Raw genomic sequence first — 22022 nt, 5'->3', positions numbered from 1 at the left:
CTGGATGCACAAATACTGGCCCAAATGGGGCTAAGGTGGGAACCCCTGGATGTAAGTGTAGTGCATCGGTGGGATTATGGGGGAAGCGGTGGCTGTCATTATACTGGTATTGGGGGCTCTGGGAGTCACTACTGGGGGGTTGTGAAGGTTGTGAAAGGTTGTGAAGTACTGCTTTAGGGAATAGTGTGAAATTATCAAGAAGCATCTGAAAAGCCACAAGTCCTGATTTTACTAGGACAGTCCCACGAGTAGGGAGCTTACAGTGGATATGTCCTGGGGAAGTCAAAGCTAACCTGTCATTTCAGGTTAAGTTATGATGTGTGTACATGAGGAATAACCATTATATTATTTATATTGTGCATTTTTCACCAGTTTTACCCTTTGTAGTCTCTGTCTCCAGTCTTCCGTTGTATCTGAGCTGGTGGGTAGAGACTAGCTGCTATGATGTTTCCTATGGGTGGCAGACACAAAAAGATGGCTGCTGTCTCTTCTTGGTCCATAGCACACAAACAAGCATCAGTAGTAGCAGCACGGAGGACGTTATACAGCAGCACTGAGCTGTGTTGATGTGAATTTAGCAATAAAGTAAAATAGATTTCCTAGAAGTCTGATGATGTGGCTCATAGGTGGAGAAAGAAGCAGATTTGTTTACTATGTTATATTACAAATTTTCTTATATTTACTTGTACTATGTAAAATCTGTTGGTTGAGTGTATTAATATAATGTATGGATGCCAGTGATCTTCCAGAGCGACACATAGCCACATCTCACCTCTGGATCCTTATGTCTTGAGGTTAGAGTGGTTACATAGATGATCTCTCTGGAGAATCTTTGCCGTCCTATATTATATTTATAGCCCATTGATATAAATGGGCACTGTTTAATGCACTGCAGGGAAATCGAACATTTGCTGCCAAGAACTGTGAAATTCCTTTAATCTGGCTTCGAATAATCTAGAACGTTTGATAGTCCAGAGCTTGTTTTAGGTACATGACTGAATGATAATCGGGAATCTTAGAAAAACAGAAGTAAAATGTATCCCCATGAGATAGAGGATATCTTGCTGATCACTTACGGTATCTCTTCAGCCCTTCTTGGCATGGAGTAGATGTGCGCAGTGCATGGCCGACCTCTCCTCCATTCCTGTCAGTGAGACTTTCAGAAAAAGCACAGTACAGATCTCAACTTTTTTCCGTCAGTCGTATGTTCAATGAACGAGAGAGCATGATCACATCCCCTCCATTGAAGACGGGGCTGCGGAGACCCATTCCAGAGACCTGATCGCGGAGTCGTTGGCGTTCCCAGTAGTCAGATCTCCAACAAACCAGCAAGTAATCCCCTATCCCATGGATTCATGATAAAATAGTAGCTTCTCCTATTGAATTTATCTCTTATTTTACTTTTTGCTGTCTTCCTGGAGGCTTGTAAGTACATTTTTAACATTTTTCTATGACTCTTCACTCATCCAGAACATTTATAAATCCCATACCTGTCCGGTCTCTTTAAAGGAAATCTGTCACCAGGTTTTACTACCTAATCTAATGTAGGAGCAGAGACCTTGATTCCTGTGATACCTGCTGTAATTTTTATAAAATCATTGATTTATTAGCAGGAGATTATCACTAGAGGACTAGTAAGCCTTCTGCAGTGTAGTCCAACCACGCCCCCCACCACTGATTGGCAGCTTTCTGAACAGTGTACACAGAAAGCTGCCAATCAGTGGTGGGGGCGGGGTTATACAGAGCTCAGCATTCAGAGAACTGGTAGATCTGCAACAAATAAAACAGTGATTTTATCAAAACTGAGGCAAGCAGCCCAGTAAGCCATACATCGCTGGAAACAGGGTCTTTGCCCCTATATTATGCAGTTCTTAAATATCATAGCAAAACGTGGTGACAGATTCCATTTAACGCCAGATTAAAGGAATTTTATTCCAACTCCATCAAGTGGTATAGCTATTTGTTAGCATTTACTTCCACATTTCCACATTCCCTTTAAAGGGATTGTCGGGGATTTTAACATTGATGACCTCCCTTAGGATAGGTCATCAATGTCTGATTGGTGGAGGTGTGACACCCGGCATCGTGTCGACTGGAACTGCTCAGATTTGAACAGGGGCTAGATATGCAATATCCAGCCGCGGCCACTATACAGTAGACGGAGCTGTGCTGTTCAGCCGAAAACGTGGGCAGCTGATCGACGGGAGTGCCGGTTGTCGCACCTCCACCGATCAGACATTGACCTAAGCATAGTTCATCAATGGTAAAATCCCTTAATAGTTCATTTATAGGGGTCCACCATTACTGCATGAATCGACAATAGTTCTGTCCAAAAATGGTCAGAGAACTGAGACTATATTTATTTGTGCATAATCGATATAGATTTTTCTGCCCTTTTTTTTTTGCTGTATGACACATTACCTGTCTTTTTGCCTTTTTAACTCTTATTTTTTTTACTTCTTTATTTTTCATGTAAGTAAATCTTACATCACATTCAGGGCCCAAGGGGTAAATCGTAAAAGGAGAGCAAATTTTATTTGTACTAACTGAAAATTGTGCCTGAAATGAATTTCGGAAGATTCGCTCATCTCTACTCCTTTTTTTACCTCTCTGTATTATGCTCTACCTACATTAGGACCTGCACTAGGCATACAAGCATCAGCTTTATCCTGACTGGTTAAGATTAGAAATTAGATTAGAGACACAATTTTTATTTTTTAACATGGTGGCCTATGGGTGAAGTATACTAATCGAAGTTTAATAGCAAATTTCTTAGATGAAAGCCATATTAGTCTACGGGGCATGAATGCCTGTGACGAATTCCATACAATGGGATCCTTTATATAGGCTGTAACAGTATGACATATATTATACCTTGTTAGAAGATCATGAAGCTCCTTAGATGAGATTGAATCTGAAGACAAGGTTTCAGGTTCTCCACTTTATAAATTTAGGCTATCCATTCGCAATGATAACATTGAAGAGGGACCAATATGGTGTTTCTCCAACCAAAACAGGACCTGTCACTTGCCATAAATATGTGTTTTTTAACATGGTGTAAATGCCGATGTTTTCCTGAATCCAGCGATGTTTTTCTTTTGTTTCTACACCTTTCTGTTCCTGAGATATGGATACTATTTTTCTTTAGTGGGCGTGGTCATCAACTCATTTCTGTAGACTTCTACTTGAAAACTCCACCCAGTTGGCTAATAAAATTACACACAGGAAAAAAGGGCCGTATCTCAGGAACGGAGAGTCGCAGAGAAAAAAGAAAAACAAATCCAGATTCAGGAGAACGGTGGCTTTTAGACCAGATAAAAAAAATACATATTTTGAGAAAGTATCAGGACTTCTTTAATGTATTGTAGTTTTTAGAAAAGGAAGTTTATTAGCCTCCTTGCCCAACTTTTGCTCCATAAATTTAGTGTCCGTTCTGCCTTGAGATTAAGACCTGAATAAATTGAGACAACTACAATAAAAAGTTTGTGGGTGTTTGCCGCTATATCATTAGCATCTAGACTATTGTAGGTAGAAAAACTGTGCCGTTAAAATAGAAAAAGCAGCTTTAATGCAATATTGTGTATGTATGATGTTAATTTATAATTTATCTAAGGCTAGGTTCACATTGCGTTATTGGGTGATCGCTAACAGACAGTGTTGCAGGGCAAAAATGTCGCAATTAACGCCGTGCAATGGGTCCGTTAGCGCACCCATTGACAGAAATGTTGTTTCTGCCTGAAGTGCATCGCTAGCGCGTGCCTTTTTCGGCTCGCGCTAGCGATGTGCCGTTCTTTTGTGGCGCGCCTCGGACGCTGCTTGCCCGAGGTCCGTTCCCCGCTCTCGCAGATCAGGGATCTGCGAGAGCGGGGACGTTAACGTGACCCCTAAACGCGACCCCTACAAATACATTGCGTTAGCGCAATCCGCTAGCACTAGCGCTAAACGGATTGCCCTAACGCAATGTGAATCTAGCCTAATTTATGCAAAGTATGAAATTAGGGATTCTAATTATATTTTTCTTATTTTGCACAGCTTCATTCAGATGTCGATTCTGGGGATGGGAAGATTAAGTACATACTCTCAGGGGAAGGCGCTGGGACCATTTTCGTTATCGATGACAAATCAGGGAACATTCACGCAACAAAGACTTTAGACCGAGAAGAAAGAGCTCAGTACACATTAATGGCGCAAGCAGTAGACCGAGAAACGAATAAGCCCCTGGAACCACCTTCAGAATTTATTGTGAAAGTCCAGGACATCAATGATAATCCTCCGGAATTCTTACAAGAAAACTATCATGCGAATGTGCCAGAGATGTCCAGTGTGGGTACGTTCATACCTCTATCTACTGATAGAGTCACTGTGTGCATAGATTACATTACTGATCCTGAGTTACATCCTGTATTATACCCCAGAGCTGCACTCACTATTCTGCTGGTGCAGTCACTGTGTACATACATTACTGATCCTGAGTTACATCCTGTATTATACCCCAGAGCTGCACTCGCTATTCTGCTGGTGCAGTCACTGTGTACATACATTACATTACTGATCCTGAGTTACATCCTGTATTATACCCCAGAGCTGCACTCACTATTCTGCTGGTGCAGTCACTGTATACATACATTACATTACTGATCCTGAGTTACTTCCTGTATTATACCCCAGAGCTGCACTCACTATTCTGCTGGTGCAGTAACTGTGTACATACATTACATTACTGATCCTGAGTTACATCCTGTATTATACTCCAGAGCTGCACTCACTATTCTGCTGGTGCAGTCACTGTGTACATACATTACATTACTGATCCTGAGTTACATCCTGTATTATACTCCAGAGCTACACTCACTATTCTGCTGGTGCAGTCACTGTGTACATACATTACATTATTGATCCTGAGTTACATCCTGTATTATACTCCAGAGCTGCACTCACTATTCTGCTGGTGCAGTCACTGTGTACATACATTACATTACTGATCCTATACTGATCTTGAGTTACATCCTGGATTATATCCCAGAGCTGCATTTTAAATTCTGCCTGCTGTCAGTAATCTTGTAGTCAGTGGCACCTGATTTCATAGATTTAATAGCTGATCAGTGCCTCAGTGGTAGACTATATTTTCCAAGATTTGTATTATCAGAGCAATTTTCTGTGGAATAAATGGTGAAGGATTGTTGCTCTGAAGCCTAAAGAACTGTGAATTGAGCATTGAGCTATAACATACTTTGTACTTTATAATCAGCAGGTGATATGTAATGAATGTTCTTACATAAGTGCAATTTATGCAGGTTTATTCTAGATGTCTAGAAGGTGTGAAAGATGGATGTCTGGTGCTTACAGCAGGTGAATGGCTGATATCTGCAGGTATCATGTCTGAGTGCGGCCTCCAGAATGGCAAAAATTACCACGTATTCCTAATATTCCTCTCTGCTTACAGATGTACTGTAATGCATTGTGTAACCCGTATTGTCTCCTATATCCTACAGGTACATCAGTGATACAGGTAACGGCATCAGACGCAGATGATCCCACCTATGGTAACAGTGCAAAGCTCGTCTACAGTATTCTTGAAGGGCAACCGTATTTTTCCGTGGAAGCGCAAACAGGTAAATAAATAAGGACTTTGTGAAAATAATTTTAGCTTTTCACAACTTTTTGATAGCTTTTAAAAAAAACTCAAGTAGTTTACAACAGAAGAATGGGCCAAAAGAAGAGTGGGCCAAAACTCCAGCTGAGAGGATTAAGGAGCTTGTTTATGGTTATAGGGAGCGACTGACTGTGGTTATTTATTCCAAAGGGTTTACAACCAAATAGTAGGCTGAGGGTGTCAACAATTTTGTCCGGTTTTGTGTGATATTATGTATATTTGGCCTTTTTTCCTCTTTTTTTGTGTTGTTACAATACACACAAAAGGAAATAAACATGTGTATAACAAAACATGTGTAATTGTAATAATTTTCTGGTAGAAATACATAATTTTCTGGAACAGTTTCAACCATGGTGGTAAATACAGTGGGTACGGAAAGTATTCAGACTCCTTTAAATGTTTCACTCTTTGTTTCATTGCAGCCATTTGGTAAATTCAAAAAAGTTCATTTTTTTCTCATTAATGTACACTCTGCACCCCATCTTGACTGAAAAAAAACAGAAATGTACAAATTTTTGCAAATTTAATGAAAAAGGAAAACTGAAATATCACATGGTCATAAGTATTCAGACCCTTTGCTCAGACACTCATATTTAAGTTACATGCTGTCCATTTCCTTGTGATCCTCCTTGACATGGTTCTAATCTTTCATTGGAGTCCAGCTGTTTTTAATTAAATTGATAGGACTTGATTTGGAAAAGCGCACACGTCTATATAAGACCTCACAGCTCACAGTGCATGTCAGACCAAATGAGAATCATGAGGCCAAAGCAACTGGCCAAGGAGCTCAGAGACAGAATTGTGGCAAGGCACAGATCTGGCCAAGGTTACAAAATTATTTCTGCAGTATTCAAAGCTCCTAAGAGCACAGTGGCCTCCATAACCCTTAAATGGAAGAAGTTTGGCACCACCAGAAGTCTTCCTAGACGTGGCCATCCAGCCAAACCGAGCAATCGTGTGAGAAGAGCCTTGGTGAGAGAGGTAAAGAAGAACCCCAAGATCACTGTGGCTGAGCTCCAGAGATGCGGTATGGAGATGGGAGAAAGTTCCACAAAGTCAACTATTACTGCAGCCCTCCACCAGTCGGGCCTTTATGGCAGAGTAGCCCGACTGAAGCCTCTCTTCAGTGCAAGACATATGACGAGTTTGCTAAAAAACACATGAAGGACTCCCAGAGTATGAGAAATATGAAATTTGGCGAATAATTCTAAGCGGTATGTGTGGAGAAAACCAGGCACTGCTCATCACCTGCCCAAATACAATCCCAACAGTGAAACATGGTGGTGGCAGCATCATGCTATGGGGGTGTTTTTCAGTGCAGGGACAAGTCGACTGGTTGCCATTGAAGGAAATATGAATGCGGCCAAGAGATAGCCTGGATGAAAACCTCTTCCAGAGTGCTCTGGACCTCAGACTCGGCCGAAGGTTCACCTTCCAACAAGACAATGACCCTAAGCACACAGCTAAAATAACAAAGGAGTGGCTTCAGAACAACTCTGTGACCATTCTTGACTGGCCCAGCCAGAGCCCTGACCTAAACCCAATTGATCATCTCTGGAGAGACCTGAAAATGGCTGTCCACCAACGATCACCATCCAACCTGACAGAACTGGAGAGGATCTGCAAGGAAGAATGGCCGAGGATCCCCAAATCCAGGTGTGAAAAACTTGTTGCATCATTCCCAAGAAGACTCATGGCTGTACAATCTCAAAAGGTGCTTCCCTTAATACTGAGCAAAGGGTCTGAATACTTATGACCATGCGATATTTCAGTTCTTCTTTTTTAATACATTTGCAAAAATTACTACATTTCTGTTTTTTTCAGTCAAGATGGGGTGCAGAGTGCACATTAATGAGAGAAAAATGTTTTACCAAATGGCTGCAATGAAACAAACAGTGAAAAATGTAAAGGGGTCTGTTAGGTACCAGGATTCTCCCACTGCACAGGGTAGATTCCAAGCCTTGCCTGCTTCTGCGGTCTCCAATCCTGCTCCAGCCACAGCAGAGGCTGCTTAGCAAAGACATCAGTCTCAGTGTCTTGCCCAGACTCATGCTGTTTGCTTGGTTACTGTGTGTTCTCCAGCCAAAGCTATAGTAACTTGCAATAGGCAGCGGCAAACAGGCGTTCCAAAGACCAAGTCTAGATATCTCCCTACTGAGAATGCTCGTGAAGTGGCGACCTCTCATTCGTGGTCAGTCGTCAGCTGCTCGGGTGATGTGGCAGTTCCTGATTGGTCCACGAGCAAGGTCCTGTCTGACTGGACTTGAACAGGAACATATAAAAGTTCCTGGAGCACACTAAGATCATTTATACCTTATTAGTGTATGGAACATAACAGTAGTGTGAACTTGTCTGCATGTGCTCAGGGCAGGCGTATAGCCTTTAGAATTCCGGCACCACCGGAGAGGAGTTCTTGTGCATACACACGCTGTGTTTGTGTACACTACCTGTTCCCTTGCCCCTGTGAGGGTTGTGTTCTCCTGTGAGATTAACAGGGATCGTGTTTACAACCATACCTGCTCTGTTACTGTGTGCGAATGACACAGCCTCGTGTGCTATACACTGTGACATTTAACTCTGTGCGAGCCAGCTATCGCTCCCTGTGTGTTCCTCCATTATTCACATTAGCTGCAGTTTCCATCTCTGCAAGGTGGACTCGGGGTTGCGATCACACTTCATCATTATTTACATTAAGTGCGATCTTCCAACCCTAACAGGGTCTGAATACTTTCTGTAACCAGTGTAGATAGATAGATAAATAATTCACTGGCCAACAGTGAAAATGTTTCTGAAATGAAAATAGCTGGTTTGTAATAATTTTAGCATCCTAAAAACGAATATGTTACTTAAAAATCATTATTAGCTCTTGTTGCTGAGATACAGGTCATTTAAGATTATTATGCAGGAAAATAGGGAAATTTTGAATTTTCAACAAATGTGTATTGGTAAACCTGATTACAGACCTGTTGAACCAATGTCAGCCATTTTATTCATTGTGTCTGCATAGTTTGTACTAATTGAAGTCTCTTTCTCTTGTTGCAGTAATTTTGTGGAGAGAATTTACACTTTGAAAATGCCTCGTAAATGTGCAAATATTGTTAACAATTTTTGTTACGTGTGTGGTTATGTGACATTTGCCAACCAAAGAAGACCAATTACTCCACTTGTGAAGACTGCTTACCATCATTACTTTGCTTATACGTGGCACTTAAATACGTGGCACTTATACGTGGCACTTAAATACGTGGCACTTATATACGTTGCATTTTGAGACCTATAATTTTTCCACATTTTGGTCCACAGAGTCATGTGAGGTCTTGTTTTTTGCGGGACGAGTTGACGTTTTTATTGGTAACATTTTCGGACACGTGACCATTTTTTATCACTTTTTATTCCGATTTTTGTGAGGCAGAATAACCAAAAACCAGCTATTCATGAATTTCTTTATACCGTTCTGCGTTTGGTAAAATTGATAAAGCAGTTTTATTCGTCGGGTCAGTACGATTACAGCGATACCTCATTTATATCATTTTTTAATGTTTTGGCGCTTTTATACGATAAAAACTATTTTATAGAAAAAATAATTATTTTGGCATCGCTTTATTCTGAGGACTATAACTTTTTTATTTTTTTGCTGATGATGCTGTATGGCGGCTCGTTTTTTGCGGGACAAGATGACGTTTTCAGCGGTACCATGGTTATTTATATCCATCTTTTTGATCGCGTGTTATTCCACTTTTTGTTCGGCGGTATGGTAATAAAGCGTTGTTTTTTGCCTCGTTTTTTTGTTTTTTTTCTTACGGTGTTTACTGAAGGGGTTAACTAGTGGGACAGTTTTATAGGTTGGGTCGTTACGGACGCGGCGATACTAAATATGTGTACTGTACTGTGCAATTTATACTCTTGTAATGAATTCTTATCGCTACCTACAGCACATACTTCCATGGCGTGTATCTAAAAAACGAGAGCTAATTAAACAATTCTGTGGGTATATTTGAGTTTCTCGACCCAAAATTAGTAATATTTGCCTATTTTCATCAAAGAAACATAAAAAAAGTTGTTTTTTGTTGGCCTGTGATAATAGATAGACGATAGATAGATAATAAATAGATAATAGATAGATAATACAGGGTGGGCCAATTATATGGATACACCTAAATAAAACGGAATGGTTGGTGATATCAACCTCCTGTTTGTGGCACATTAGTATATGGGAGGGGGAAAACTTATCTTCACAGCACAGACAATTGCCTTATGACACGAGATGTGCAGCAACTGAAACAACGGATACTGGAAGCCTGTGCTAGCATTTCTTCTGCGGTGCTGCTATCAGTGTGTCAAGAGTGGGAGAAGAGGGTTGTATTGACAATCCAACACAATGGGCAGCACTTTGAACACATTTTATAAGTGATCATAAACTTGTAAATAACTCATGAAAGAATACAGTTATGTTAAAACTAAGCACACCATTGGTTTTCTTGTGAACTTCTCAATAAGTTTGATGTGTCACATGACCCTCTTCCCATTGGAAGAAATAAAGTTGGATTCAAAATGACCAACTTCAAAATGTCCGCCTTGGTTACCACCCATTTTGAAAAGTTCCCCCCTCCCATATACTAATGTGCCACAAACAGGAAGTTGATATCACCAACCATTCCCATTTTATTTAGGTGTATCCCTATAAATTGTCCACCTTATAGATAGATAGCTATAGATAGATAATAGATAATATATAATAGATAGATAATAGATAGATAAATAATTTGTGCTTTAAGCCAAATAAAAAAATAACTCAATTTTGGAGAACCAGGATGTATTTTTCATACTTATTCTTCTCTTCGGTAGTGAAGGTTATAACATGTAGACGTTACCTGTCGGCGATATCTGCTGATTGTCCCTGCCCCTACACTAACAGAAGCCACACACTTATTCTAGGTCGTTTTATTCCTATTGCATTAAGTACTACCCACAATGGAGGCAACACGGGGAGGCTATTGTAGAGGTTGAACAAAATGTATTGGAGGATTAGTCGTGTCTAAAAGTTTACTGCTTGTTACCATGACAATGTGACCTCAGAATAACAGCGAGAGTCAGTGTAAAATTCTAAAGGTCACCTTCTATTCCATCACTCTCAAAGCCTTCTTTATCTGATCTTTGAGTGAAGTCACGCCAAAAATCGAGATTTGCGTTTTCTATTATTTTGGAGAATTTGTTTTACTAAATAGTGACATAGTGACATTTTTTTTTACATTAACAACTGTAATTCTATTTAACAAAATATATCAAAATATTGAATACAGGAATGATTACTTGTTAGGACCTTGGTCCGGTTATCTAATACATGAGTGGTTACTTCTGTTTGGTCCTTGGTCCGGGTATTTAATACATGAGCGATGACGTCTGTTAGGTCCTGGGTCCGGGTATTTAATACATGAGCGATGACTTCTGTTTGGTCCTTGGTCCGGTTATCTAATACATGAGTGATGACATCTGTTAGGACCTTGGTCCAGGTATCTTATACATGAGCAATAACTTCTGTTTGGTCCTTGGTCCGGGTATTTAATACATGAGTGATGACTTCTGTTTGGTCCTTGGTCCAGTTATCTAATACATGAGTGATGACATCTGTTAGGACCTTGGTCCAGGTATCTTATACATGAGCAATGACTTCTGTTTGGTCCTTGGTCCGGGTATTTAATACATGAGCGATGACTTCTGTTTGGTCCTTGGTCCAGGTATCTAATACATGAGCGATGACTTCTGTTTGGTCCTTGGTCCGGTTATCTAATACATGAGTGATGCCATCTGTTAGGACCTTGGTCCAGGTATCTTATACATGAGCAATGACTTCTGTTTGGTCCTTGGTCCGGGTATTTAATACATGAGCGATGACTTCTGTTAGGTCCTTGGTCCTGGTATCTAATACATGAGTGATGACTTCTGTTTGGTCCTTGGTCCGGTTATCTAATACATGAGTGATGACATCTGTTAGGACCTTGGTCCGGGTATCTTATACATGAGCAATGACTTTTGTTTGGTCCTTGGTCCGGGTATCTAATACATGAGTGATGACTTCTGTTTGGTCCTTGGTCTGGGTATCTTATACATGAGCAATGACTTCTGTTTGGTCCTTGCTCCGGGTATCTAATACATGAGTGATGACTTCTGTTTGGTCCTTGGTCTGGGTATCTAATACATGAGCGATGACTTCTATTTGGTCCTTGGTTCAGTTATCTAATACATGAGTGATGACTTCTGTTAGGTCCTTGGTCCGGGTATCTAATACATGAGTGATGACGTCTGTTAGGTCCTTGGTCCGGGTATCTAGTACATGAGCAATGACTTCTGTTTGGTCCTTGGTCCGGTTATCTAATACATGAGCGATGACTTCTATTTGGTCCTTGGTTCAGTTATCTAATACATGAGTGATGACTTCTGTTTGGTCCTTGGTCCGGGTATCTAATACATGAGCAATGACTTCTGTTTTGTGCTTGGTCTGGGTATCTAATACATGAGCGATGACTTCTGTTAGTTACTTGGACGGTTATCTAATACATGAGTGATGACTTTTGTTAGGACCTTGATCCAGGTATGTAATACACAAGTGATTACTTCTTTTTGCACCTTGTTCCGGGTATCTAATACATGAGTGATGACATCTGTTAGGACCTTGGTCCGGGTATCTAATACATGAGCGATGACTTCTGTTTGGTCCTTGGTCCAGGTATCTAATACATGAGCAATGACTTCTGTTTGGTCCTTGGTCCGGTTATCTAATAAATGAGGGATGACTTCTGTTGTTAGGACCTTGGTCCGGTTATCTAATACATGAGCGATGACTTCTATTTGGTCCTTGGTTCAGTTATCTAATACATAAGTGATGACTTCTGTTAAGACCATGGTCCAGGTATCTAATACACGAGTGATGACTTCTGTGAGGACCTTGGTCCGGGTATCTAATATATGAGTGATGACTTCTGTTTGGTCCTTGGTCCGGGTATCTAATACATGAGCGATGACTTCTGTTTGGCCCTTCGTCCGGGTATCTAATACATGAGCAATGACTTCTGTTTGGTCCTTGGTCCAGGTATCAAATACATGAGCAATGAATTCTGTTTGGTACTTTGTCCGGTTATCTAATACATGAGTGATGACATCTGTTAGGTCCTTGGTCCGGGTATCTAGTACATGAGCAATGACTTCTGTTTGGTCCTTTGTCCGGTTATCTAATACATGAGTGATGACTTCTGTTAGGTCCTTGGTCCGGGTATCTAATACATGAGTGATGACTTCTGTTTGGCCCTTGGTCCGGGTATCTAATACATGAGCAATGACTTCTGTTTGGTCCTTGGTCCGGATATCTAATACATGAGTGATGACTTCTGTTAGGTCCTTGATCCGGGTATCTAATACATGAGTGATGACTTCTGTTAGGACCTTGGTCCGGTTATCTAATATATGAGCGATGACTTCTATTTTGTCCTTGGTTCAGCTATCTAATACATGAGTGATGACTTCTGTTAGTTACTTGGATGGTTATCTAATACATGAGTGATGACTTCTGTTAGTTACTTGGACAGTTATCTAATACATGAGTGATGACTTTTGTTAGGACCTTGATCCAGGTATGTAATGCACAAGTGATTACTTCTTTTTGCACCTTGTGCGGGTATCTAATACATGAGTGATGACGTCTGTTAGGACCTTGGTCCGGGTATCTAATACATGAGCGATGACTTCTGTTTGGTCCTTTGTCCGGGTATCTAATACATGAGCAATGACTTCTGTTTGGTCCTTTGTCCGGTTATCTAATAAATGAGTGATGACGTCTGTTAGGACCTTGGTCCGGGTATCTAATACATGAGTGATGACTTCTGTTAAGACCTTGGTCCGGTTATCTAATACATGAGCGATGACTTCTATTTGGTCCTTGGTTCAGTTATCTAATATATGATTGATGACTTCTGTTAGGACCTTGTTCCGGGTATCTAATACATGAGTGATGACTTCAGTGAGGACCATGGTCCAGGTATCTAGTATATGAGTGATGACTAGTGTTGAGCGATACCTTCCGATATTTGAAAGTATCGGTATCGGATTGTATCGGCCGAAAAATATTGGATATCACCGATACCGATACCTGATACCAATACAAGTCAATGGGACACAAATATTGGAAGTGATCCTGGATGGTTCCCAGGGTCTGAAGGAGAGGAAACTCTCCCTCAGGCCCTGGGATCCATATTCATGTGTAAAATAAAGAATAAAAATAAAAAATAGGGATATACTCACCCTCTGACGTGCCCTGGTAGTAACCGCTGCAACCGGCAGCCTCCGTTCCTAAGAATGAGCGAGTGAAGGACCTTCGATGACGTGGCGGCTTGTGATTGGTCGCATGACCGCTCATGTGACCGCTCACGCGACCAATCACAATGTCACGACGTCATCGCAGGCCCTTCACTCGCTCATTCTTAGGAACGGAGGCTGCCGGTTGCAGCGGTTACTACCAGGGCGCGTCAGAGGGTGAGTATATCCCTATTTTTTATTTTTATTCTTTATTTTACACATGAATATGCATTCCGATTCCGATTCCCGATATCGCAAAAATATCGGAACTCGGTATCGGAATTCCGATACCGCAAATATCGGCCGATACCCGATACTTGCGGTATCGGAATGCTCAACACTAGTGATGACTACTGTTTGGTCCTTGGTCCGGGTATCTAATACATGAGCGATGACTTCTGTTTGGCCCTTCGTCCGGGTATCTAATACATGAGTGATGACTTCTGTTTGGTCCTTTGTTCGGTTATCTAATACATGAGTGATGACTTCTGTTAGGTCCTTGGTCCGGGTATCTAATACATGAGAAATGACTTCTGTTAGGACCTTGGTCCGGTTATCTAATATATGAGCGATGACTTCTATTTGGTCCTTGGTTCAGCTATCTAATACATGAGTGATGACTTCTGTTAGACCTTGGTCCGGTTATCTAATACATGAGTGATGACTTTCGTTAGTTACTTGGATGGTTATCTAATACATGAGTGATGACTTCTGTTAGTTACTTGGACGGTTATCTAATACATGGGTGATGACTTCTGTAAGGACCTTGGCCCGGGTATCTAATACATGAGGGAGGACGTTTGTTAGGACCTTGATCCAGGTATGTAATACACAAGTGATTACTTCTTTTTGCACCTTGTTCCGGGTATCTAATACATGAGTGATTACTTCTTTTTGGACCTTTATCCTGGTATCTAACACATGAGTGATGACTTCTGTTAGGTCCTTGGTCTGGGTATCTAATATATGAATGGAATGATGACTATGGTTTGCACCTTGGTCCAAGTCTCTAATATGCGAGTGCTGATTTCTGTTTGGACTTGGTCTGTGTATCTAATACATGAGTAATGACTTCATTTAGGACCTTTGTCTGGGTATCTAATAGAGGAGTGATGTCTTCTGTAAAGACTTTCTGTGTCTCAAGATTGGGACGCTGGAACCCCTTGAACGGTTTTCTTCAAAGCCCCATCCTGAATGGATCAGAGTTGCACATGGTCCGCTTTTGCTCCAGTCATTGTCTTAGGGACTGCTAGGAAGCTAAGAATAGTTTAACTCTGTACTGTGATTTCTCCAGTAGTTCCATAGACATTGAATGTAGATTAAACATTAGATCTAGTGAGTAAGCCACTATAAGGGCCACTGTTTCAGAAGTATGTCTCACTTAGTGAGGTGGATCCTCAAAGCCCTTGATGAATGGTTGTTCTGCAACACAGACAGATCACTTAATATCCACAGGGTGGTCGAGTGGATATTAATCAGCATAGCAGAGTTGCAATCCACAAATCAATAAATTAGACTAAGCAATGAGGAACCAAAATAGCAGAGCTCAATAGCTCAGGAGGCTCAGAGGCAGAACAGGAACAACAAAGTGGCAGAACTAATTAAGCGATGAAGTAGATCTTACAGCAGAATGCATTGCAGAGCTGGGCCAGCACTCTAGCAGAGTAGAAGTGACAGGTTGAAGTTGTACTGAATAAACCAGCAACTACAGGGGATAAAATGGTTATGCAAGACAGGGAGTGATTAGCTCAGCAACAGGGGATACTGGGAAAGTTGATATTGTGTCCTGGACATCCAAGGGTAAGGTGAGCTAGAGAGTCTCATGTAACTGAACTCAGACAAGCTGTATAGACTAGCTCTTCTAGGAAAGTGACTGCTGTAATTATAGAAGCAATTAGGACAGCCAGAAGCATCTTTATTACCTTAAGATAGAAGAAAGAGAGCTACAGCACCAGACTTATTCCCCTCTTCCCCACCTCACTGCATGAGAAAGGTATAGTTCTGCTTAGGTTAAGACACTGTTTGTGAAGAAAAATTATCAGTGAGGAGACTTTCATATATGTTGATGTAGCATTGCATGAAGAGAAGTGATTCTGTGTGATGAAAAGGAGCTTGAATAAAACCCATGTGATCAACTTCAGCTCAGAACTGTAGCATAGCTGTGTGCCTGTAAACCATTATTTCCCCTCTAATGTGAAGAATTTTAATTTTTGGTCGCCCTGAGTAATTTCCCAAGGATTCCAAGAAAAACTTTGTATCGTCCTCATATCCTGAGTGGCGTGCATGCAACATAGACTCAGCGATGCGGAAGCTGAGTTAAGCAAATATTCCAATGCAGAAGTGGTATAGCAGACTTCATTCAAAGAGCTGTGTTTGCTAGATAGTTCAATATACTGTATATAAAAAGCTTTGCAACATAGCAGCATAACACAGCAGTGCAGGTGAGTACAATGTCACATAACTGGTGTTGCAGATTATCCTGTAACATAGCAGACTTGAGTACATGGCTCAAAGTGTTGGTACCCTTGAAATTGTTGCAGAAAAGGAAGTATTTCTCCCAGAAAATTATCGCAATTACACATTTATTTTGTTTCTGTGTATTGGAACAAGACAGAAAAAAACAGAAGAAAAGGCAAATTGGGCATACCGTAATTTCACACAAAACACCAATAATGGGTCAGTCAAAATTATTGGCACCTTTCCAAAATTGTGGGTCAGCAAGATTGTTTCAACATGTGATGCTTGTTAAAAATCACCTGTGGCAAGGAACATGTGTGGGCAATATAAAAATCATACCTGAAACCAGATAAAAATGGGAGAAGTTGACTCAGTCTTTGCATTGTATGTGCCACACTAAGCACGGAGAACAGAAAGAGGAGTAGAGAACTGTATGGAGGACTTGAGAACCAAAATTGTTGAAATATATCACCAATCAAGGTTACAAGTCCATCCCCAGATATCTTGATGTTCCTTTGTTAACGGTGCGCAACATAATCAACAAGTTTACAACCCATGGCCAGGTAGCTAATCTCCCTGGAAGTGGAAAGAAATATTGATGAAAGGCTGCAAGACAGGATAGTCTGGATGGTGGATAAGCAGCCCCAATAAATTTCCAAAGAAATTCAATCTGACCTGCAGGCTCAGGGTGCATTTGTGTCAGCGTGAACTATACGTCGACATTTGAATTAAATGAAACGCTATGACAGGAGAACCAAGGAAGACCCCACTGCTGATGCAGAGACAATAAAAAGTTAGACTACAGTTTGCCAAAATGTTCATGAGTAAACCAAAATCCTTCTGGGAAAGTGTCTTGGGGACAGATGAAACAAAAATAGAGCTATTTGGTAAAGCACATCATTCTACTGTTTACCGAAAATGGAATGAGGCCTACAAAGAAAAGAACACAGTACCTGCAGTCACATATGGTGGAGGTTCAAAGATGTTTTGAGGTTGTTTTGCTGCCTCTGGTACTGGGTGTTGTGCGCAAGGCATAATAAAATCTGAAGATTACAAAAGGGTTGTGGGTCACAATGTAGTGCCAAGTGTCAAAAAGCTGGGTTTGCGACCTTGTCGGGCCCATTTTGGGGGTTCTGCATGAAATTATTTCCAATTTTTTTTTTCCCTCAGATTTTTTTGTGTTGTTCCAATGCACACAAAGAAAATAAACATGTTTATAACAAAACATGTGTAACTGCAATAATTTTCTGGGAGAAATACTTAATTTCCTGGAACATTTTTAAGGGTACCAACACTTTCGGCCATGATTGTATATAGCAGAGTTGAATGGTTTAGCAATAAAGTAGAGTCTATGAGTAGAGTCTATGTGGCTGGGTTATATCACCATACAGAATGTGGCATCATTGAAACACATTATTTTATTATTATTATTATTATAGTATTATTATTTTATTATTATTATTATTTAAAAAAATATGTACTATATTATGTATGTTATTTATTATGATGTGTGCTTTTTCTTTTTTTCCTTTTAATTTATTTTTAATGTTCAATTTTCTGAATACAAACACACAAAAAAATTAAGAAACAAAAATAAAATAATATACTTCTTTTCTTTTTAGTATTTTATGTTGTGAGTTCATACTATGCTTTGCATCACTGTTTATCCATGTTATGCACATAAACATGTCGGTGGCTTAATGTAGCAGCTGTTCCAAAAAGCAGTGTTGTCCGCCATAGTTCTGATTCATCTTTTGGCACTTTCTCCAGGAATCATAAGGACGGCGCTTCCAAACATGGACCGAGAAGCCAAGGAGCAATACCACGTCGTGATCCAAGCAAAGGACATGGGGGGACACATGGGAGGACTCTCAGGGACGACCAAAGTGACGATAACACTGACCGACGTCAATGACAACCCGCCAAAGTTTCCTCAAAGTGAGTGTTTCATTTTTAGACCATTAGTTGAAGACCTATGCCACATTCTTTCATGCCAAGGTTCTCTCTTGGACTTCATTTACACGATTTGTCCATACAGGTGCGTACCCCATGTCCGTGTCCGAAGCATCTGTTCCAGGGGATGAGGTTGGACGATTAAAAGCCAAAGATCCTGATTTGGAAGAAAATGGGCAGATAAAGTATCGTATCCTTGATGGTGATGGGGCAGAAGTTTTCGAAATCACAACGGACTATCAGACACAAGAAGGAGTCGTGAAGCTAAAAAAGGTAAAGCGTCATGTTGTGAACTTTAGGATGGGTCATCAATGTCAGATCTGTGGAAGTTCAACTCCTGACTCCCTCACTGATCAACTACCTGACCATCAATGAAAGTTTCACACTTCCTAACATTGTGTAGTGGCCAGTAACGGTATTACAAGCACTCTCCCATTACCTTGTATTTGAGTGAGCCTGCAGTACCATTCATGGCCACTACACAAAGTACAGAGCTGTGCCACTTCCAGTGCACCCCTTCGCTTCAATCATCTGATCGATGGGGGTGCTGGGAGTCAGATCCCCAACAATTTGATACTTAGGGGGTTGTCTCTTCTTTCAACGATTATCAGGGTGAATAAAGAAACAAGCTGTTACCCACACTCTCGGGGTCCAGCACTGTTTCTAGCCACTTCTCCAGTCTTTTTTCATTGGCTGCAGCATTGACATCATCACTGCGATCATCGACCCTCCTGATATAGCCGTCGTGAGAGTCTAAGCTCAATGATTGGTTACAACTCTGTCGACGTGACTTCACCAGTACGACCAATCAAGGGTTCATTTTTATGCCTCACTGCACCCTAAAAGCAACAATCTTTGAAGAGGAACAACACCTTTAATGACATGTCCTTAAAATAGTTAATCAATATTAAATTTGTAGAAAATTCCTTTAAAGTAAATATTCACATTATTTTAATCTTTATTTTTTTATTTTTATATAGCGCTAACATATTACGCAGCGCTTTACAGTTTGTACACATTATCATCGCTGTCCCCGATGGGGCTCACAATCTAAATTCCCTATCAGTATGTCTTTGGAATGTGGGAGGAAACCGGAGTGCCCGGAGGAAACCCACGCAAACACGGAGAGAACATACAAACTCTTTGCAGATGTTGTCCAAGGTGGGATTAGAACCCAGGACTCCAGCGCTGCAAGGCTGCTGTGCTAACCACTGCGCCACCGTGCTGCATTTTGATGGTTTATTCCACAGACCTAAAGTTCTGTTTATAAATGTTTCTATATCTCTCTATGGTGGCCAGAACATCACTTTTCTGTTACAGAATCTCAATCCCTATATGGTTAAATTTCAATATTTAAGATATCTTCATCTGCCAGTAGGGGGAGCTATGGAGCTAACTGTCAACAGTATTATAATTGCTTATAATTATAAGCCATATGGTAAGTAGTAAGCGTCCCATAGTGATGGCTTCAGGAAGCCAAAATGCTATGCTTTATTTCTATGTCTACACAGAATATATGGACCTCTGTATCAGAAAAAAGTTAGTAATCAACAAAGACATAACTGGCCAGTTTTTGTCTCTTATTTTATTCCTGCAGCTCCCGAGTAATCCACTTTCTTCTTTTTTTAAATAAGCCACGCAATTCCAGAGATATGAGCCTTTTTACTCAGTTCTTATTTTTATGATCTTCACCAATAATAATGCAGAAGAGCCTAGACACGCCCCAGAGGATCATGTGAATAAAAAGGTCCATATCTCTGGAAGTGTACAGCGGATATTAAAAAAGGAAAAAGCGGAATACTTAGAGGAGTAGCAGAAATAAAACAAAAGGCAAAATGTAGCTATTTTTTTTACTTAATAATAGGTCCTTTTTAGGTAATAAATCAGTCCAGCACTGTAAAAGTTAATGTTTTTCCTTCAATTATCATGTCTTTTTCACACTAGTCACACTTTTGATTATTGGAGGACATATTAACTTCATGAGTTATCTCAGTGCCAATCTGAAAACTTTCTTTTTGGTTGCTACAGACAGTAGATTATGAAACCAAGAAGTTCTATAGTATGAAGGTGGAGGCAGCTAATGTCCACATAGACCCAAGGTTTCTCAGTAGAGGACCATTTAAAGATACTGCAACTGTGAAGATCTCCATAGAAGATGCAGATGAGCCACCTTTATTTTTACAAAAAAGCTACACTTTGGAAGTACTCGAGAATGCACCGCCTGACACCTTAGTCGGGAGAGTCCATGCCAAGGATCCTGATGCAGCAAACACCCAGATAAGGTACGGGTATTGTTATCTTTTTCTCATAATATCTGTACCTAAGTTTAGAGAACATTTTCCAGATTCCTCTGGACAAAGTTGATTATTATTGGTAATGGTTACAGTTGGTTTTGCCTTTGGTAGCTTGGTCCATCTGGACATCCTCTTTTTCATTGGCATCCACCTCTTGATCAGCTGAACTTCTCAATCGCAAGTAGTGACACTAAGTAGCTGTCAGTCAGGTAAGGTGAGAAGAGATTCAGCAGCAGCAGGGAGGGGGAACACCAAGGAGCTGTCAGTCAGGCTTGGTAGGTAAACATTTAGCAGCAGCAAGGAGGAGTGACACTGAGGAGCTATCAGTCAGGCTTGGTAGGTGGACATTTAGCAGAAGCAGGGAGGAGGGACACTGAAGAGCTGTCAGTCAGGCTTGGTAGATGGACATTTAGCAGAAGCAGGAAGGAGGTACCCTGAGGAGCTGTCAGTCAGGCTTTGTAGGTGAAGATTTAGCAGAAGCAGGGAGGAGGGACACTGTGGAGTTGTCAGTCAGGCTTGGTAGGTGGACATTTCGCAGCAGCAGGGACGAGGGACAGTGGGGAGCTGTCAGTCAGGCTTGGTAGGTGGACATTTAGCAGAAGCAGGGAGGAGGGACACTGTGGAGCCGTCAGTCAGGCTTGGTACGTGGACATCTAGTAGCAGCAGGGAGGAGGGACACTGAGGAGCTGTCAGTCAGGCCTGGTAGGTGGACATTTAGCAGAAGCAGGGGGGAGGAACACTATGGAGTTGTCAGCCATTCTTGGTGAGTGGAGTTTCAGGAGCGGCAGGGAAAAGGAGCACTGAGGAGCTGTCAGTCAGGCTTGGGGGGTGGAGGTTCAGCAGCAGCAGGGACGATGACAGTATGGAGCTATCTATCCGACTAGAAGAGCAATGATTCAGCAGCAGAAAGGAGTAGGAACACTGAGGAGCCGTCAGTCTGGCTAGGTAGCCAGAAATTAAGTTTTAAACTTTCGTAAAGAATCATAAAGCCATTCTGACATTGATTTTCAAAGTAATTACACCCGCCTCATCAAGTCTAAGAGATCTATTTAATAATGCAGGCAGTTTGCATTTTTAAAACTGATTACAGATCCCCTTAAATCTGTAAAGTAGTCAAGTGATTTTCATATTTCTCCCTTTATGAGACCAGGATGATACACATATGATGCGCTGCGTTAGCAATAAGTTTTTTTTGTAAAGTCTGGGGGCTGAATGTAATTGCAGAACTGAATCATTAAAACACAGTTGCCACCATGAATAAATAACCTGAACGCCCAGACGACGGCAAGATGCTTCTCCTGGAGATCTTCTGTCTCCGA

General features: G+C 41.0%; 1 protein-coding gene across 2 annotated transcripts in view; it reads left to right on the top strand.

Moving 5' to 3' along the window:
• CDH11 (cadherin 11) overlaps window positions 1-22022 on the top strand; it is a 154116-nt gene that overhangs the window by 96164 nt on the left and 35930 nt on the right. For both annotated transcript variants that reach the window (XM_077288389.1, XM_077288388.1), the window contains exons 3-7: window positions 4033-4327; window positions 5493-5612; window positions 18227-18394; window positions 18495-18682; window positions 20438-20691. In XM_077288389.1, coding sequence (XP_077144504.1) covers window positions 4033-4327; window positions 5493-5612; window positions 18227-18394; window positions 18495-18682; window positions 20438-20691 — 1025 coding nt within the window. The remainder of the gene's footprint in view (window positions 1-4032; window positions 4328-5492; window positions 5613-18226; window positions 18395-18494; window positions 18683-20437; window positions 20692-22022) is intronic.

This window comes from Ranitomeya variabilis, chromosome 2 (assembly GCF_051348905.1).
Source record: "Ranitomeya variabilis isolate aRanVar5 chromosome 2, aRanVar5.hap1, whole genome shotgun sequence".
NCBI lineage: Eukaryota > Metazoa > Chordata > Amphibia > Anura > Dendrobatidae > Ranitomeya > Ranitomeya variabilis.
The sequence above is the reverse complement of the archived record's forward strand: the minus strand, read 5'-3'. Positions and strand labels throughout refer to the sequence as shown.